General features: G+C 36.7%; 1 protein-coding gene across 1 annotated transcript; it reads left to right on the forward strand.

Annotated features, from left to right (window-relative positions):
• Nucleotides 1-4,388: 4,388 nt before the first annotated feature.
• On the forward strand, nt 4,389-7,507 carry LOC103951389 (probable WRKY transcription factor 31). Its single transcript, XM_048573290.1, has 6 exons — nt 4,389-4,889; nt 5,033-5,137; nt 5,299-5,469; nt 5,579-5,986; nt 6,416-6,529; nt 6,651-7,507. The coding sequence occupies exons 1-6, from the start codon at nt 4,671-4,673 to the stop codon at nt 7,248-7,250; spliced, it is 1,617 nt and encodes a 538-aa protein (XP_048429247.1). The 5' UTR covers nt 4,389-4,670; the 3' UTR covers nt 7,251-7,507.
• The last annotated feature ends 11,277 nt before the right edge of the window (nt 7,508-18,784 follow it).

Consider the following 18,784-nt stretch of genomic DNA (forward strand, 5'->3'; position numbering starts at 1 on the left):
GTTTGACGAACCCATTAAAACGGTGCCTAAAACTAGTTATCATCACAGAGGTGCCAAAGCCATGCAGATAGAGAGATCCACGTCTTGAGTTTAGACGCATGAAGTGATACGTCACAATACAATATGTCATTTTATTGATTATCGAGAGAAAAAAAGTAACGTTACAATTGGGTTTTTAGCTATGATTCTACATGTTATTATTAATTTATGTGTTGTAATATAAATAATTAATTATTTAATATTTTAGGGTATAGTACTAGTAAATAATACGGTACTTGTTTATAAAGTTCTTGAGAGTCTGTCCACGTGAAGTAGTGGTGAGGAATGAAAGGGTAATATTATAAGAGAATTTTAACGAAAAGCTCATGCTACTGTTTATTTTAATGAAAAATCATATTTTTATATTAAAATGTCAATTCTAGTACTATTCACTTTACCTTTTATTTTGTCCTTATCGTTAAAACTCAAAATTTTTAAGCTTTTTTCATTAGTTTTTTTATATTATAAATGTAGAGTTCGTAATTTACAGAGTTGATATATTTATAATAAAATTCATGTCTAAGTCCGCCGCTTTGTTGCATGGTCTCAGATTCCTTCCAGATTCAGAGAAAGTCAGAGACAACATGAAAGAAGGTGTGATCTCCAACTCTCACAGGATGACTTTAATTTTTACTTTTCCGTGATATTTGAACGTTCATACAAAATTTGTTATGGGGACGAGGCAAGATGTAGAAAAAAATAGACGGCCGTGACTACGTAGAGATAAGATATATATATACCAATTTAATTACGTCTTTCAATGGTTTTGACTTCATTTGGATGATGCCATGCACGTTGTTATCAATATGTAGAGGAGGTGAGAAAGTTAACTAGGATCGATATTCATCATTTTTCTTCATCCAACATATTACGTACTGAAGAAACTTTTGGATCATAGAGTCGTATAATGCTTCATGACTTTTTTCTCTTTTGGAAAATTATTTCATAGAATACATTGTTGCTAAATTGATATATATCCTATTAAGTAAATGCTAAAGGCCAATTAAGGAAATTTGGACTAAGCCACAACCAACATGTCATTTTATAGTTTATACTATAATTAAGATAATCTCCTTGATTAAAAAAAAAGAAAAAAGAGAATATTGTTGGTAATAATACTCCAAAAACTATATCATAAGAGTATTCTATGTATTTACTTTTTGATTTGGCCCAATAAAAATGTCGCACATTTCTTGTTTTTTAAAGCCAAGAAAAATTAATAGCAATGCTAGGTAAACCAAGTTTTTAAATCAAACTTGGAAACCAAATGATGTGTCGCCAATAGGATTTAAGCACATTTATCAACACTTACGTAATAATTCAATCTTCAACAACCAGGTCATATGGTTACAAAATTTCGTTTAAAATTTTGGTCTCCCTATCATGTTCATTATTTTTTTAAACAATAAAACATGTGTTAGTTTGTCATTGGACAAAATCAAAAGGTGAGTACTCACTAGTGAGTACCCTAATATTATCCCCAAAAATTTGATTGTGCACTCTTAATTTATTATATTAGAAAGGAAAAAAAAAACACTCCTTAACCAGAGCATAACAGGGTTATACATTTTTAAAATAAAATATAAAAAAAAAAAAAGGTAATTCTCAATTTTCTCTTTTTTGTTAAATGATGAATTTTGTCAAATTAACTACCAACGAAGTTTGAACTCATACCATCGTGATATTCGAATTTTGCAACGTTTAGTTTTCTGCATCTCACTTTCTTACATAAAGTTACAATTTGCTCACAAAATCTTACTTCCATTAGTCCAGTCATTAAGTTCCCCATTCAACGAAGACATGTTAGGCCTTTAGCCCCACCACAAAAAATTTAAATTAATCAAAAATTGAAATTTTTTTATTACTAAAATTAAAATACAAAAGAAAAGAAAAACACTCGCTACCACTCTCATCCTCATTCTTGCAACCTCATGCACATGATCCCCAGTACCACTGGACTCTCCCCCACCCTATGCCAACCCGACCCACTCCAAATCCACACCAATGTAGCCCCCTCTATCTTTATACTAGCGAGTACTCCTCTCATCTGCATCCATCTGCGCGTTGAACATGTTCTTGTAGTACATGTTCATCTCGAACGCTTTTCAAATATAAGGAAATGACGCAGTCGATGGTTAGGAGGAGTAAGTCTGTGTGGGGGACGGACGAGTTTAATCGCTTGGAAACAGCACAACAACAGATGAGCATCTTGATGTCGGAGACCGATCGAGTCAATGATCTGGAAGGTCGGCACGTTGTTCTAGTTGGGCGATGAAGTTGACCACATGCCTGTCATATTAGCAGTTAACAGACAAATTGACATACAAGAAGATGAAGGTCTGACATTGTAACAAATTCGGAAATTGATATATGACATTGCAATGTTCAAAAGATGAGGTGTGAGTTTGTCATCCGACCTAAAGTTGAGGTACTAAAAAGTAATTTACCCTAAAAATAATATTAGAAAAATGTAAGTTTTCAAGTATTAAGTTTGTAGTTCAAGTTGTTAAGAACGTTTATATTACATTAAGGTCTTATATTAATTTGAGTGCCCTCTCTTCCACTATCACTAGTGTCTTCGTGTATATATAAACCCTAGTTTCCAAAGGGTCGTATAAAAAACCCCATTATCTCACTTTGAGTTAGTTGGTAACTTGGTATGAACAAGTGTGTGGCGGTAAACTACATGGGTTGCCTTATAAGTTAACACACATTAACACGTGTATTATGTTTATGGTTTACTAAGCAGGACTTAAGCATTGTTAAGCGTGTTTAAGGCCTAATGTTATGATTTGAGTAAATTCATAATATCATGTCAAGCATTTGTATCCTATTTTTAGGTTCTATCACATTGTCGAGTGACTATACATATCCAATATTTGAATATTGGAACACCAAAACTACTAAGACACCTCTTCTCTTCTGTCTTTGGAGATGGGAAAATGATTCGATATACTACATTTCATAATCCAAGTGTTTGAATAATTGAAAAAAAATTATACTTATATTCACTTAATGTACCGAACTATGTATACTAAAAAATTTATACAATATTTGATCCAAAACGTGAGCAGTCTAACAAAACATTTCTGGGACCCAGAATAGTTCGCAAGGGAAGCTTGGCCGTCTATATCGTTGACTACCTCCTCCTCGGATCCCCTTCTCTTCACATGAATTACGCCGGACCAATAGCAACAATGCATTGCATACATGGGAATCAATCAAACTCTTTTCTTTGACAAACAACACTTATATTTAATAGACTAAATTTGTGGATCAATTATAAATTAAATGATATGAAAATTTGAATTATTATTTAAGTATTAATTAATATGCTTATTTTATTTATTGATGATGCATCATTTAGTTTGTAAATTTAGTCTTCCTCCTTCAAGAAAATTATAAAATTTCAAAAACCTTTTTTAATTCTTTTCTTGGAAATTTTCTATGAGTTTTACCATTAATTGTAGTAATTTCAGTAGGTATTAGTGCTACTAATTATCATTAATTTTGTGCTAGCAAAGTTTTGTTGAGTTGTAGTTAAGGTCAAATCAAAGTTGCATGTGAATGATTCAGTAATTATCTTACAATCCCATGTTACAATTCCTTTTAACTTGCAATCGCTGGATAAAATATGATATTGTTTCTTGGTATTTTGATGAACGACATTTGAAAATTAAAAATGATATATTAATATGAAAACCAATTTTTTTATTTTGCATAAATTCAATTGAGCGTATATACTTGTATTACAACAAAAAGGAAAGGCATATATAAGCTCTTCTGTTGTCAGCTGGCACATGCATGCCGCTTTTAATCCTCTCAATTTCTTTTCTTTTTTTTTTTTTTTTTTTTTTTTTTGGTTTACGTATATATAATATTTTGATGAGATGATTCTAACAGATGAAAGGAAAATTTGCATTAATTAAGAGTAATATTATTCATACCATATTTTCATACCACCTTAAGTGACATTTGATATGGATAGTCACATCATTTGAATTAATCAGATTTTTAAATTTAGTTCATTATTTAATAAACTAATAATTAAGAAAAACTAGTTAATTAAATAATGATTGTGATATACAAGGAGTCTTTCTCCTTCCTTTCCTTAGGTTTTGCAAATTTTTCAAATGATGTGACTGTTCACATTAGAGTCACCTAAGATGTATAAAAAAAAGGTATAAAAACATAGTATAAATAACATTATTCGAAAATCCTTTCTTTTAACACCCCTCTCTCTCGAGAGAGAGAGAATGTAAAGCCACGTGGTCCCTTGACGCACCACCTGACCTCACTCCTCTATTCTCTACCATACTATTTCTTGATCTTCTTGTATATAAGATCTCACTCATTTTCTCATGGTCTTAGTCCAAACTCTTTTAAAGCCGAGTTTGCTGCATCTCCTATGACTTCAAACTTCACTACTCCCTCTCTCTCTTGTGCTTAATTATTCCTCTTTCCAAACCCTTCAAATATTTATATGGACAAAGGAGGACGGCTACATGCCCGTCCAGAGCTCGCTCTTGTTGTTCTTCCTACCACAGTCATCGTCTTGATCACCAACATCATCACTCCCAGCAGACCAAACCTATAATTAATCGAAACGTTACACGTATACGATATCCGTCATGGAATCTTCAGCTAGTGATCATTCTATTCACAACTGCAGATTCGTACTTTCTTCTGAGACGACAAATGATCACGATCATGGGAAACGAGTGGTTGATGAATTGGACTTCTTTGCTGATAAGGGCCATTTGAAAGAAGATAGAGATCACACGGCTGAAGTTAAAGAAGAATGCGAACGTCACGGGGTTGGTCAAGAAAAGCAACTACCCGACGTAAATGTATGAAAACTACCATATAGCTGGTTACCTTTTATTGACTGCTTCTATATTTTGATTTCTTTTTTCTTTTTTCTTTTTCTTACACTATCTGAATTTTAGTGCTATTGGGTTTGTTGTTTTTTCGCTAATTTTTATAATATTAGATTGGGTTGAATCTTCTTACAACAAACACCAGTAGCGAAAAATCATCCATGGATGATGGAACTTCGTCTTCCCATACTACGGAAAACAAGCATAGAACAAATCAGGTACATGTACATGGAATATGTAGTCAGTGTTTTTGCTTTTAGTTTTGAAAAATCGGTACGATATTCTCTGAATTCTTTTTCCGCAAGTGTTTTGAAATAATAAACTAAAATCTTAATTTGAATTGATATTTAAGTGAAAGTATATAATATTTTGGCTGCAGCTGGCAGTTCTTCGAGCTGAATTAGGCCGTATGAACGTAGAAAACCAACAGTTGAGAGGTGCGATTCATCAGTTAAACACTCATTACCAGGCGTTACAGGTGCACCTTGTGACACTGATGCAACGCCAGAAAAATCAAAAGATTGATTATCAAACTGCAGAACAACACAAGGTACATATATATGTATATATATAAACTATTGAACCACACATGATATATATTGACTAATTATGTCTTTAACTAGTTTTATTAATATCATCACGTTCATGGGTTTGGTTAGATGAACATAAATGGATCAGTGGTACTAGAAGAGAAGCAGATGATGAACGGGATTAATAATCTTGCTCCAAGACAATTTATGGATATGGGAAGGGCTGAGAAAGATGAGCTTTCACAGTGTTCTCATGAAGGCTGCAGATCCCAAGATTGTTCCGGGTCGCCCCCTCGAAACGACATCGTCGAGTCAATGGAGTGCTGCAAGAGTACTAGTCATGTTCACAGGGATATTAGTGGAAGAAGTCGTACTGCAGGGGGGGAAGATAGCCCTGACCAAGAACTTCAAGGGTGGATTCCTAAGAAGGTTCCCAAGTTGATGAGCCGTAGGGAAGTGGATCAACCCTCATCTGAAGCCATGTCCATGATTAAAAAAGCTCGTGTTTCAGTTCGAGCACGATCTGAAGCTTCCATGGTATGAACCTAGCTACCTTGACATCTGCTTGACTAATATGATCTGAAATTTACAATCTAAAACCTAAGTATCTATATGACAACATTAATCTTAAAAGAATATTAAGAGATTACCTTCCCACCATGATCCACTCTCGTTGAAATGTTTTTTCCTGATGAGATGCGCGGAGAAATTATATACCTGTATAGGAACATGTTCATTTTTTATCATTTCAAAAGGACCTTGATTGCTTAAAACATGCAGAAAATAGGAACCGTTGGAATATAATTCAAAGATAGAGAAACTAACAAGACCAATAGAAGTGTATGGCACGTTTAAAAACTTCAAAATCTTTTCTGTCTAGCTCTACCTTATTCTTGATTGTCTTAGCTATTTGAAGAAAGTCAAATACACAGCCTAGCAGTCATAATATTAAATTTGATCCTGCAGATATCTGATGGATGCCAATGGAGAAAGTACGGCCAGAAAATGGCTAAAGGAAACCCATGCCCTCGAGCTTATTATCGTTGCACCATGAGAACTGGTTGCCCGGTTCGCAAACAGGTATACATTGTTTTCTCTTTATAGATTAACAATCTGATAGCATAACAAGTCAAATTGTTAATTTGACATGAGAAGTCAGCTCTTCTAACAAAGTGGACTGGATTGGGTTCCTAACTAACAGGTACAGAGATGTGCGGAAGATCAAACAATACTTATAACAACATACGAAGGCCACCACAACCATCCACTCCCTCCTGCTGCAATGGCCATGGCATCTACTACATCAGCAGCAGCATCAATGCTTCTATCAGGTTCAATGCCTAGTGCTGATGGCCTAATAAGCTCAAACAGCTTCCTAGCAAGAACTGGATTGCCTAACTGTCCACCAAGCTTGGCAACACTTTCGGCCTCAGCCCCATTTCCTACTGTCACCTTGGACCTCACTCGCACTCCCACTTCCTCAGAGATGCCACTTGGCCAACCAAACCAGCTCCCTCCAAATTTTCCTCACAACAATCTTATGTCTGTGCCACAAGTTCTAGGTCAAGCCCTTTGCAACCAATCCAATTTCTCGGTTCTCGATAGCCTTCAGGGGTTGGATAGTACTACACACTCACTGGCTGACAAAATCAGTGCAGCAACAGCGGCCATCACAGCGGACCCTAATTTCACAGCGGCTCTGGTGGCAGCCATCACCTCTATTGTTGGCAATGGTCATTCAAACAATAACACCTACAACAATGTTGCTACAAGAAACAATAGTGACGACAATACAAAATAAGTCATGGGGTAACTTGAAATAGGTCCAATTTTATGGCCCAACATTAGGATTAGTCCAATTTTAGTTATTTTTTATTTAGGTCCGAAGACTAGGACACCATATCAGCACTTTTTGTTATTAGTTGACTTTTTTACATTGTGATCACTATTTTACCCTTTTATAGCTTTTAAACGTTGTCCATAGATTTCCCACGTTTTAGATTTATATCATCATCAGTTATCCATCATAAAAAAAGAGTAATTCTTCAGTTTCTTTCATCTTCTGCTTTCCGATTTCTTGATAATATTTTTTTGAATTTAAAATACTTATCAATCTATTTTAGGGAGGCTTTTAATTATTTATGTCAGGTTCCTTATTTATCGGCATTACCCAAATTTCTGTTGATCTTTTACAATCTAAGCTACCTCTCATATAAGTGTTTTACAATCTAAACTACCTGTCATATAAATACTTATACAAGTTAAACTACCTATCGTATTATAACTACCTATCCTGGTGGAACATGTAATTTTACATTTTTTTATTTTTTTTATCAGAAACATGTAATTTTACATGATTCTCGTTTTCAACAATATAAGGTGCAATCCTCCATCTTGGTAATGTCAAGAGCTCATGAACACACAATCAATGTCAAAAGCCAGTGAAGTAATACTTTTATAACACAATGACATATAAAGCTCGCGAATCATGTATTTGAAATCTCGTGGGGATGTGCCATACCTGTTATCCAGGTAACAAATACCAGAAAAACCCAAACCAGATATTTGTCATGTTTGCCTTCATCATCTACAGAGATGTTCCTTATAGTTCTAATAGCTTCATACGAATTCGAAATTCAAATTTGGATGCTAATTCGCAAGAATCGCAAGGAGTATTCAAAACAGGAATGGGTTAGGGTTGTTGAAACCGTGATTTGTAATTTAAAGTTCAAGTGAATTTCTGGAAGAGTCCTAATAACACATTCAATGGCAATTGATGTAATTTGATTTCAAAGTATAAACACTTTAATTGCTGATGTGGATGATTGCTCTACTTATTAGACCTCACCTATGACTGTGTAATACATTGGACCCATATCAGAACAAGCTTATAAAATTGGACCCATATCAAAAGACCCTATAAGTCATTTTCGTTGTTAATAATAAATATAGATATGTAGTCAATTTTGTTGCAGTCATATTTAGAATAAGAATGTGATTATGTAAATCCTAGTAGATATGGGGATGTATCTTATATTCCTATTAGGAGTAGATTATCTATTAAATGTTATAATCCTAAAGGGAAAGGTTTTCACATATCCTACTACTATAAATAAAGGTACAATCGAGTGAATCAAACACACCTTACAATTAAATCACTCTCTCTTCTCCCTCAATATTGTCGGCCCCCCTCTCTCTCTCTCTAAACCCTAGATCGTTCAATCAAATAGGCCTACAACACGTTATCAACACGCTCTTGCCAGAAGCTGAGGAATTGACGCATCGTAAGAGGAGGCTATCTTCCACCAAATTCAAAAGCTTATTCGTTTTCTGCTAATTATGTACGCTTAACATAAAAGAAGATATTTCAAACGTCCATGAAGCGTGAAAACATTCCCCATGATGCATGAACCCATCTATGTTTATATTTTCCCTTCGATATATATATATATTGTATATGTTCATATATTTGTCAATATATATATTTGTTTCATGCATCGCACAATTAAATTGTTATGTGGAATATGTGAGTCAAATTATATAAAATAAATTAGAAGCAAATTTGTGTTTCCTCAACCCTAATTATGTCGAAAAAATATATAAGCACTTGTGGCACCACCACCGCGGACACCTTGGACCCTTTCACGACAGCAGCCCTAGGGCCTTGCTGTGCTGACGTAGACTACTAGGCCTTTCGGCCTACCTCTGTTTATAGGGCCTGCAGTCTCTAAGCCCCAGTCTCGGCCCGCTTGCCAACATCTTTGGCTGTTGAGCTTAGGTTGCCTTGGACCCAAAAGATAGAAACCCAACGTTGGCTGGGTTTCTCGGACCCACCCAGGCCAGCTTGCAGCTGGGCCTGCACCCGTGCCTCTCCCTCGACCCATTTAACCTAGCAGCTTGTTGCTGAGGCCTTTGTCCCTCTTGACCCATGGCCTGCAGCCACCGTGGGCTGCACTCATGCACCCAACCCGAGCCCAAATATTTTTTGGAGCTATATTTTTCAATCCAATAATATTATTTTAATATTATTTAGCTTTTACAATCGACCCCGCATGGCCCGATTTATTGAATAAATTAAAAGTGACCTGCAGTCCATTAATCTGATAATGAATAAAAAATTATTGACCTAAATGTCACTTTTGGACATTAACGATTCAATCATTTATTTTTATATTTTGAACCGTGACATACTTTTGTAGTAACGAAGCTCTCACACTTGAGTTCCCGAAGAACCTCAAATCCACTATATTTAAATTAGTATATTGCATTTTGTGTTTCTTGTAGGAACCTCTCATTATGAACTAATTGTTCATTAAAACTAAATTGAACCTGTAGTTTCAAGTTTAGTGCCTTTGAAACCTGAAATTTTCATTCAAAACATGCCACATGAAACACGTAGTTTTCATGCATTAAACCATTACATGTTTGTTGAACCTGCATGTTCTACGATATATGTCTATGGCGTACCATATGACTAATCACATTTTTCCCTCTATTTTAGGGACATGTCGAACTTGAGCAAGCTTGATTTCTCTGCTCTAAAAGTCTCTGGAAGAAACTGTTTAAAGTGGGTTCAAGACGTGAAGCTCCATCTGACCGCAAAGGGTATTAGAGCCATAATCGAGACACCTATCATCGACAAACATGTTGACAAAGCTTAGAATGCTATTGCAATGATCTTTATTCGAAGACACATCCATGATGCACTGCAGACTGAGTATCTCGCTGAGAATGACCCACACACCATCTGGTTTGCTATGGCTGATCGTTTCGATCACTAGAAAGACATATACTTGCCTGAAGCAAGACACGACTGGCAACATCTTCACTTCCAGGACTTTAAGTCCATGAATGAATACAACTCTGAAGTTTGTATAATTCGTTCACTATTGAAATTCTGCAAAGTGGAACTAACCAAATCAGATCTCCTATAGAAACCTATTCAACTTTCCATGCCACCAATATTGTCCTACAACAACAATATAGGGCACATAAATTCACCAAGTTTTCAGATTTGATCTCTGTTTTACTTCTCGCTAAAAAGCAAAACCAGCTTTTGATGAAGAATCATCAATCGCGACCCACTAGCTTGAACGCCGTGCCTGAAGCGCATGCGATTAATTCTAGCAGCCATAAACGAAAAAAATTTGTCATAGCCTTGGCAATGAGTGACAAGCCTAACCATGGGTCCAAGGTCAACAAAGTGTTGCACCTACGGGAAGAAATGTGACCCAGCAACATCCACCACTTACCCCTAAGGCCCCAAACTTCAAGAACAATGGAAAAGCTCCTGTTCAGCTTGTTTCTACTAAACTGGACATATGCTATCCCTGTGGATCAAGGGATCATTGGTCACGCATATGCCGAGCTTCCCCTGAGGCTATTGCCAAGTATCATTCCTGTCATGAGTCTAACTTCGCACATGTGGATCATCCGGAAGATTCAACTACATTAATGGAGATATCGGATTTCCAGGATGTGTCAGCGCCTATGGATGAATAAATTAGACATGTTTTTAGGGTGTTTACCCCTAGTGGCCGAACGCACTAGGAGTAGCCAGCCCTACCCCCCTATTTTTCTAGGTTTACGGTTTAATTTTGAACAATTTTTCCAAGTATTTGGAATAATTTGTTTAGTTTTGGTTTGTTTTGAATTATGGATTGTTATTTGAATGGATATTATCTTCTCGAATTGCTTAATTAAATGAATGGGATTATATTTATACATGTGAACAATTCAATCAATTTATTTCTAGGTATGTCTAATGGGGAAGTTAGTTGTTTGACAGATAGTGCAACCACGAACACCATCTTGCATGAACGACACTATTTTACTAACTTAATACCCAAGAAAGCTCATTTGACAACTCTCTTAGGCTCATCCAACCTGATTGAAGGATATGGAAAGGCACATATCATGTTGTCCAATGGTACTATCTTGACTATTAAGGAGGCACTCTATTCTCCACGTTCCGGAAGAACGTTGCTGAGTTTTAGAAATATTCGAGATAATCAATATCATATTGAAACCACTCAAGATAATGGTTCTGAATTTCTTTGTATCACTTCATACGAATATGGCCAGAAACGTATTCATGAGAAGTTGAAACGTTTGCCAAGTGGGTTGTACATCACAACCATTCGCGGCATAGAAGCCCACAGTGTGGCCAGCCTTATGCCTGAGTTCCAGGACACTTTGTTGCTTTGGCATGACCATTTGGGACATCCTGGACGTGGTATGATGCGTCGTATCCTCAAATTTTCACACTGGCATAAGTTACATCCCTATGTTTGACTCCCGCCATGCAAAGCGTGTTTTTCAGGGAAGTTGAATACTCAACCTTCATATACAAAGATTATTCATGACCCCTTTAAATTTCTTCAGAGGATTCAATGGGACATTTGTGGACCTATCCAACCAACATGCGGACCATTTAGATACTTTATGGTGTTGGTTGATGCATCGACACGATGGTCACATGTTTGCCTGTTGTTCACACGTAATGCCGCATTTGCTAAACTTTTAGCTCAAATCATTAAGCTTAGGGCTCACCACCCTGATTATCCGATTAAGTCGATTCGATTGGATAACACTAGAAAGTTTACGTCACAAACTTTTGACGATTATTGCATGTCAGTAGGGATTGATGTTTAACATCCTGTACCCTATGTTCACACCCAAAATGGACTGGCAGAAGCTTTCATAAAGCGCCTTCAATTGATAGCTCGGACTTTGGTCATGAAAACTAAACCGCTGATATCTACCTAGGGCTATGCAATATTGCACGCAGCTATGTTGGTCCGCCTGAGGCCCACCGCTACTCAACCACATTCACCGTTACAGTTAATCACTGGATACGAGCCTGATGTCTCGCATTTATGGGTGTTTGGATGTGCCATTTATCTGCAAATAGCACCGCCGCTACGTACCAAAATGGGTCCTCGGAGAAAAATGGGAATCTATGTCGGTTATGATTCCTTATCAATTGCTCGCTACTTAGAACCCTTGACAGGAGATCTCTTTACTGCACGTTTTGCGAACATTTTGATGAGACAGTTTTCCCATCGTTAGGGGGAGATAAGCATGTTAACGTTCCTGTAAAACACCGCGAATTGTCGTGGTATGCTTCCACTATGTCTCATTTAGATCCCCGCACTGCTCAGTCTAAAACTGAGGTGCGACGAATTATAGATCTTTAGAGCATTGCTCAAAGCATCCCGGATGCTTTTAATGATCTAGCAAAGGTGACAAGATCACATATACCCGCCGCAAACGCACCTGCAAGGATAAATGTACCCCGCGTACGTCCACAACCCGCTTGGGAAGGCCAGACCATCCCCGAATGTGGGAAGGTTGCACCTTCGACGCGGCAAGGTACATTGGCAGCTAACCAATCATCTGTTCCGACCCTGAAGCATGACAGACCCTTTGGTTCAAAGGATTCACAACCCCTAAAGAGGAAGATGGCACCAACTGGTGACCCTAGTTTGAATCCGACCATCGTTCACTCATCCGTTCTAATGCATGAGTTTATTCTAGATTACGGTGATGCTTCAGAAGAAACATGCTAGCCTTCCGAGAATCATGAAATTTCGGTCCACTACGCAGTATTGGATGAGGTTCAAAATACGAATAAGATGATCGTTGACGATGCATTCGGGTACTCAGTAGCTACTGACATCATGCTTAGCGATAACATTGAACCATGTTCCATCAATAAATGCCGAACCGATTAGTCAACTAGAAACAAGCAATCCAGGTTGAACTCGATTCGCTTGCGAAACGTAAGGTATTTGGACCTATCGTTCCTACACCACCACGCATGAAGCCCGTTGGCTACAAGTGGGTTTTTGTGAGGAAGCATAATAAAAAGAATGAAATAGTGTGATACAAAGCACGCCTCGTAGCGCAAGGCTTCTCTCAGCGCCTTGGGATTAATTACGAGGAGACGTATTCCCCCGTAATGGACGTTATAATGTTCTGTTACCTAATCAGTTTGGTAGTTTCCGAAAAACTGAATATGCAGCTTATGAATATGGTAACCGCGTATCTCATCTAGATACGGAAATTTATATGAAAGTTTTAGAAAGACTTCCATTAACCGATTCAAATAGTTCTAGACCACGGAACACTCTCTCAATTAAGTTGAGGAGGTCACTTTACAGATTGAAACAATCCGGGCAGATATGGTATTACCGTCTGAGTGAATATTTGACAAGTCAGGGTTATGTGAACAACGAATTATGCCCATGCATGTTCATAAAGAAGTCACATTCCGGATTTGCAATCGTTGCAGTTTATGTCGATGACATGAACCTTATTGGGACTCCTGCAAATCTTGAGGAATTTGCTACACACTTGAAATCGAAATTTAAGATGAATGATCTTGGGAAAACTCGATACTGTCTCAGCCTGGAGATCGAGCATTGTTTGGATGAAATCCTAGTACATCAATCGAACTACACCTAAAAGGTGTTAACACGTTTTAATGAGGATTGAGTGAAGCCTACGAGTACACCCATGGTCATTCGGACTCTAGATGCTAAACAAGATCCCTTTCGTCCAAAAGAAGATGAGGAAGAGATTTGGGAACCTGAAGTTCCTTACCTAAGTGGAATTAGGGCTTTATTATACTTGACTCAATGCACTAGACCTGACATCTTCTTCGTTATTAATCTTTTGGCAAGATACAGCAATGCGCCCACACGCAAGCACTGGAATGGTGTTAAAGACATTTTCTGCTACCTCAAAGGTACACTGGATTTGAACTTGTTATATACCCATGAATCTTCGAGTGTTGCCGCCCCCTATAGTCCTCGGATTGATTCTCGCCTTGTCAATTAGGTAGATGTTGGATATCTATCTGACCCATATAGGGCACGTTCTCAAACGGGCTATGTCTTTACCATTGGACACACCACTATATCTTGGAGGTCTACCAAGCAAACGATAATTGCAACTTCGTCAAACTATGCTAAGATTCTCGCCTTGCATGAAGCATCGTGTGAGTACTATTGGTTGGGAGAAGTTGTGGAACATATTCGAAGTACTAGTGGTCTTACATCAATCGTTGACCTTCCTACGACGATCTTTGAAGACAATGCAGCATGTATCGAGCAGTTGAAGAAAGAATACATCAAGGGAGACAACACTAAGCACATAGCGTCGACGTTTTTTTTTACTCACACCAGCGGCAGCAACATCAGAACATTGAAGCCAAGCAAATTTGTTTCTAGGACAACCTAACCGATCTTTTCACCAAGTCATTGCCTAAGTCTACATTTCAGAAGTTCGTCCAAGGAATCGCTATGCGTAAATTATCTGAGTTGAATCGTTTGTAGTTTTCTTATTTAGAAGTTATGTCTAACTCAAGGGGAGTATCTAGAAGCATACTCACATGATCTTAATGTACTCTTTTTCCTAAGATTATGAGCATTTTTCCCACTGGGTTTTTGCTACCTAACGAGGTTTTAATGAGGCACCCATCCTAGGATGATCATACTCCATTGAGTTCACTACTTTCATCTTGTTTAACATTTGTTTTAAGACATTATGCATACTTCTCGCTTTTCTTCTTAGTCTATGGGTTTTTCCCCATGCCTTGGGTTTTACCATAGCGAGATTTTGTGAGTTTTACTACAAATGCATACTTCAAATAAATTTGAGACTCGCGATCGCTGGTTGTGCCGATGACTTCATCAATTATTCTACCTTATCTGCTGAAGATCTGATGCAATGGTTTGTTGAGTATTTACACACTCAAGTAGGAGTGTTGTAGTTATATTTAGAATAGAAATGTGATTGTGTAAATTCTAGTAGATATGAGAATATATCTTATATTCCTATTAGGAGTAGATTACCTATTAAATGTTGTAATCCTAAAGGGAAAGGTTTTCACCTATCCTACTACTATAAATAAAGGCACAATGGGGTGAATCAAACACACCTCACAATTAAATCACTCTCTCTTCTCCCTCAATATTGACAGCCCCCTCTCTTTTTCTAAACTCAAGATTGTTCAATCAAATAGGCCTACAACAAATTCTTCAATATTTAACTTGAGTGAAAAGAAAATTCTCATTGATTCAATATCTCATTTTATTTATTTTTAATTTAGCGCGATTTAGAAACGCGTGGGATTATATAGACTTTCTAATATAAGGATGAAATTATTTGGGAAATTTGGAAAACTAGCCAAATTTTAGACCATGAATTGAATTTTAGCCCCTTTATAACTTTTCATAATTCTAACCAAAACTTGAAATGAAAATACTACAATACCCTTTTTAACTAAAATAATTACAAAACTATATCTTCTCCATCCATTCTTTGCGCAGTCTTTTCAGCTCTTTCCTGTAAAATAGTCGTATTGCTCCCGTATTAATTTTGTTTTTTCAAAATAACTACACATAACCCTAAAACACCACAACATCAATTCCCATTGTCAGCAATCAAAACCCTAACCAATTTCCCACAGAGATCTACTCCAAATTCTGCATATTTTCTCGAGAAAGTCTGTACACCTTATGTTTGGTGGATGACTATTGAAGGTTTAATTCTAGAGCTTTACAAAATCTTGTTAAATATATCGTCCTTCAATTTTAGCTTCAGAAATATTTTTTAAATTCTATTTTTTTATGATGATATTGATTCAAATTGTGAATATTTTTTACATTTGAGGTCAAGCAATAGGTGATCCCACGAAGGAGGCAGTGGTTCCTAGAAATTAACAACTGACGGTGCTCTTTTGTTTCTCAAAAAGGTGAAGGACAGGTTTTGTGACAATAATGGAAAACATGATATATTTTGGGATTTAATCACTTTGTACTTAATTTTAGGATACAAAAACTTCGTGCCGAAGGGTTATCAAATAACCTTGGAAGTTGCTGGTACTGTAAACTTGACAAACATGAACATATTTTGTAATTATTTTAATTAAAAAGGGTATTGAAGTATTTTCATGTTAAATTTTGGTTAGAATTATAAAATGTTATAACAGTTGGCTAAAATTATATTCATGGTCCAAATTTAAGCTATTTTTCCAAATTTAAGCCTAATTTTAAGATGGGAATCATTTATAGAGCAACTCTAGCCCTTAGGGCGATAATTGTCTGGGCTATTAAGCAATTGGCAATTATTGTCTTAGTGAATAGCCTGAGGCATCTTCAGTCCGTACATAAATTGTCTAGTGAATTCACTTTAAAAAAAAATTATTTTTTAAAATAATAATTAAAATAAATAAATAAATAAAATTATTTTATAATAAAAATATCATTTTTTCTGGAACCATCCCACTCTCTCTCCTTGTCTCCCTCAATTCCTTTATTCGTCCGTCCATTATTTTCGGGAACCATCCTTCCCTCCCCCTTCGACTTCACGATCGCTGACAACAGGTCCTAGTACATTGGATCGTGATGCAGATTCTGGTACACTGTACCTCTCGATCGTCCAATTCCATCACTTTGTCTCTCTGTCCATTCATCTCTCTTCGTCTGTTCCTTCATTTCGCCTCTCTCCGTCTCTTGCACTCTCGCCTGCAATTTTTTTTTTGTCATGTGACATCAGCATGACGTCATATCGCCCCAAGCACAGAAGCAGGCGAGAATTGCCTGATTGTTGAGTCTAGGGGAGTCGGCCCCACTAAATAGCAAGGACGATTTAGGTTGGCTAAAGCAATTTTTATTGGTATAATACTTGGGTCCTCACTGGTCAAAACCCAACATACTGAATTTTTTAGGTGGATCAATAATATTGAAACAGATGGCACTTTAAGCAATTTTTCATTATTAACCAAACACCCGCTATTTCCCTAACCAAACACTCCAAATTTCCTCTTCATCATTATCCAAGCACTCATCTTCTCTCTCAACAAGAAGACAGACAACCCCATCCATAATTGTCAACCAACCATTGTGGCCTCGTCGGATCACCCATCATCAAAGGATTTGATCTCTCTTTTGTTCTTTCTCTTCGAATCAACATCAAAAGGAAGTCGCTGAATACAATCGACGTCGATGATGACATGGTTTCCGGTGAAGGGCAGAGAAGTGGTTATGGGTACCTTCTGTAGTTTGATAGTCAACGCCAATGTTGACGTGGTCTCCGGCGAATGAAGGGGAGGGAAGTGGTGCTGACATGGCTACGATAAAGAAGAGGGTTTAGGGGTGGGACAATAGAGAGATTGGAGGAAAATATGCGGGTGGGTTCAATGGAGGAGATGAGGTTACCAGCACTGAAACTGGCAGAAGCAAGAAAGAGATAGAGGTTGGGAAGTGGAGGGGAAAGGCGTTGGGGAAGAAAGCAGTTGTTTGGATGTGTGGTATTGTGTTTGGTTTCATGTTTATAGAACTTATATTGAAACAGGTGTTTTGTTCTCATTGGGCCACTTCATTTAGTCAGTCTTTTGGGTATTCCCCATTGAGTACCCAAGTAGTATTGGGGTAGGGGGATTAAATCACCCAATTGCAAGAGGACTTGCTCTTAGATCCTCATTTAAGGGTCATACTTGCATAATATATCCAAATTTAAAATTATTTATCATCTAAAATGTGCAAAATATACAAGATTAGTTAGACTGAAATGAAATACAAATAATCAAATGGCTTAACAATTATTGATTAAGAAAGAGGGCTATTAAGAAAGGTTTGGGTTTGATAATTAATTATTGGATTGATCTAGTTATTCAGTTCTGTTATTTTCCCCTCCTTGTTAATCAAAAGGCTAGCTAATATATAGTAATTGATGTATTGGTAAAGGTGTTAGACATAGAGATCCCTTATCTCCTTACATTTTCATTTTATGCATAGAGTCACTTATCAAAAATGTTATTTACCATGTCTGTAATAGAGATGAAATCCACATGTGTTGGTGAACCCTACCTCTATTTGAAATATGGGACAAATAATAGTACAACTAGATAGTTAAACGAGATAACAAACACCATTAAGAATCAAGTAGGAATTCTTTTATCACCTGTTGGTTATAGAATTACTAACCTTATGCCTACAAATAATTGTTTGATTTTTGCTAAAGCCATTGCCAAAGCTGCAAGAAATTTTCTAAATACTCTCAACTCTTTTGCTAAAGTTTCTGGGCAAAAAATAAACTTCAATAAGTCTTCTATGTATTTTTCTAATAATTTTAGTAATGTGTGTTGAAATAATACAAGGAAATTTTTTTGAAATGTCATATGAACTTGTACGCATTTTTTAATTTGTTATATAAACTAAAATTTTAAGCAATTTGTCATCCAACTTTTTGAAATCATTAATTTGTCATCTTTCTCTAATTCCGTTAGGTTTTCTATTCAATATAAGTCATGTGCCTTGCACATGA

The sequence above is a fragment of a genome, unplaced genomic scaffold (genome assembly GCF_019419815.1).
Source record: "Pyrus x bretschneideri cultivar Hongxiangsu unplaced genomic scaffold, Pyrus_bretschneideri_v1 Contig66, whole genome shotgun sequence".
Taxonomy (NCBI): Eukaryota; Viridiplantae; Streptophyta; class Magnoliopsida; order Rosales; family Rosaceae; genus Pyrus; species Pyrus x bretschneideri.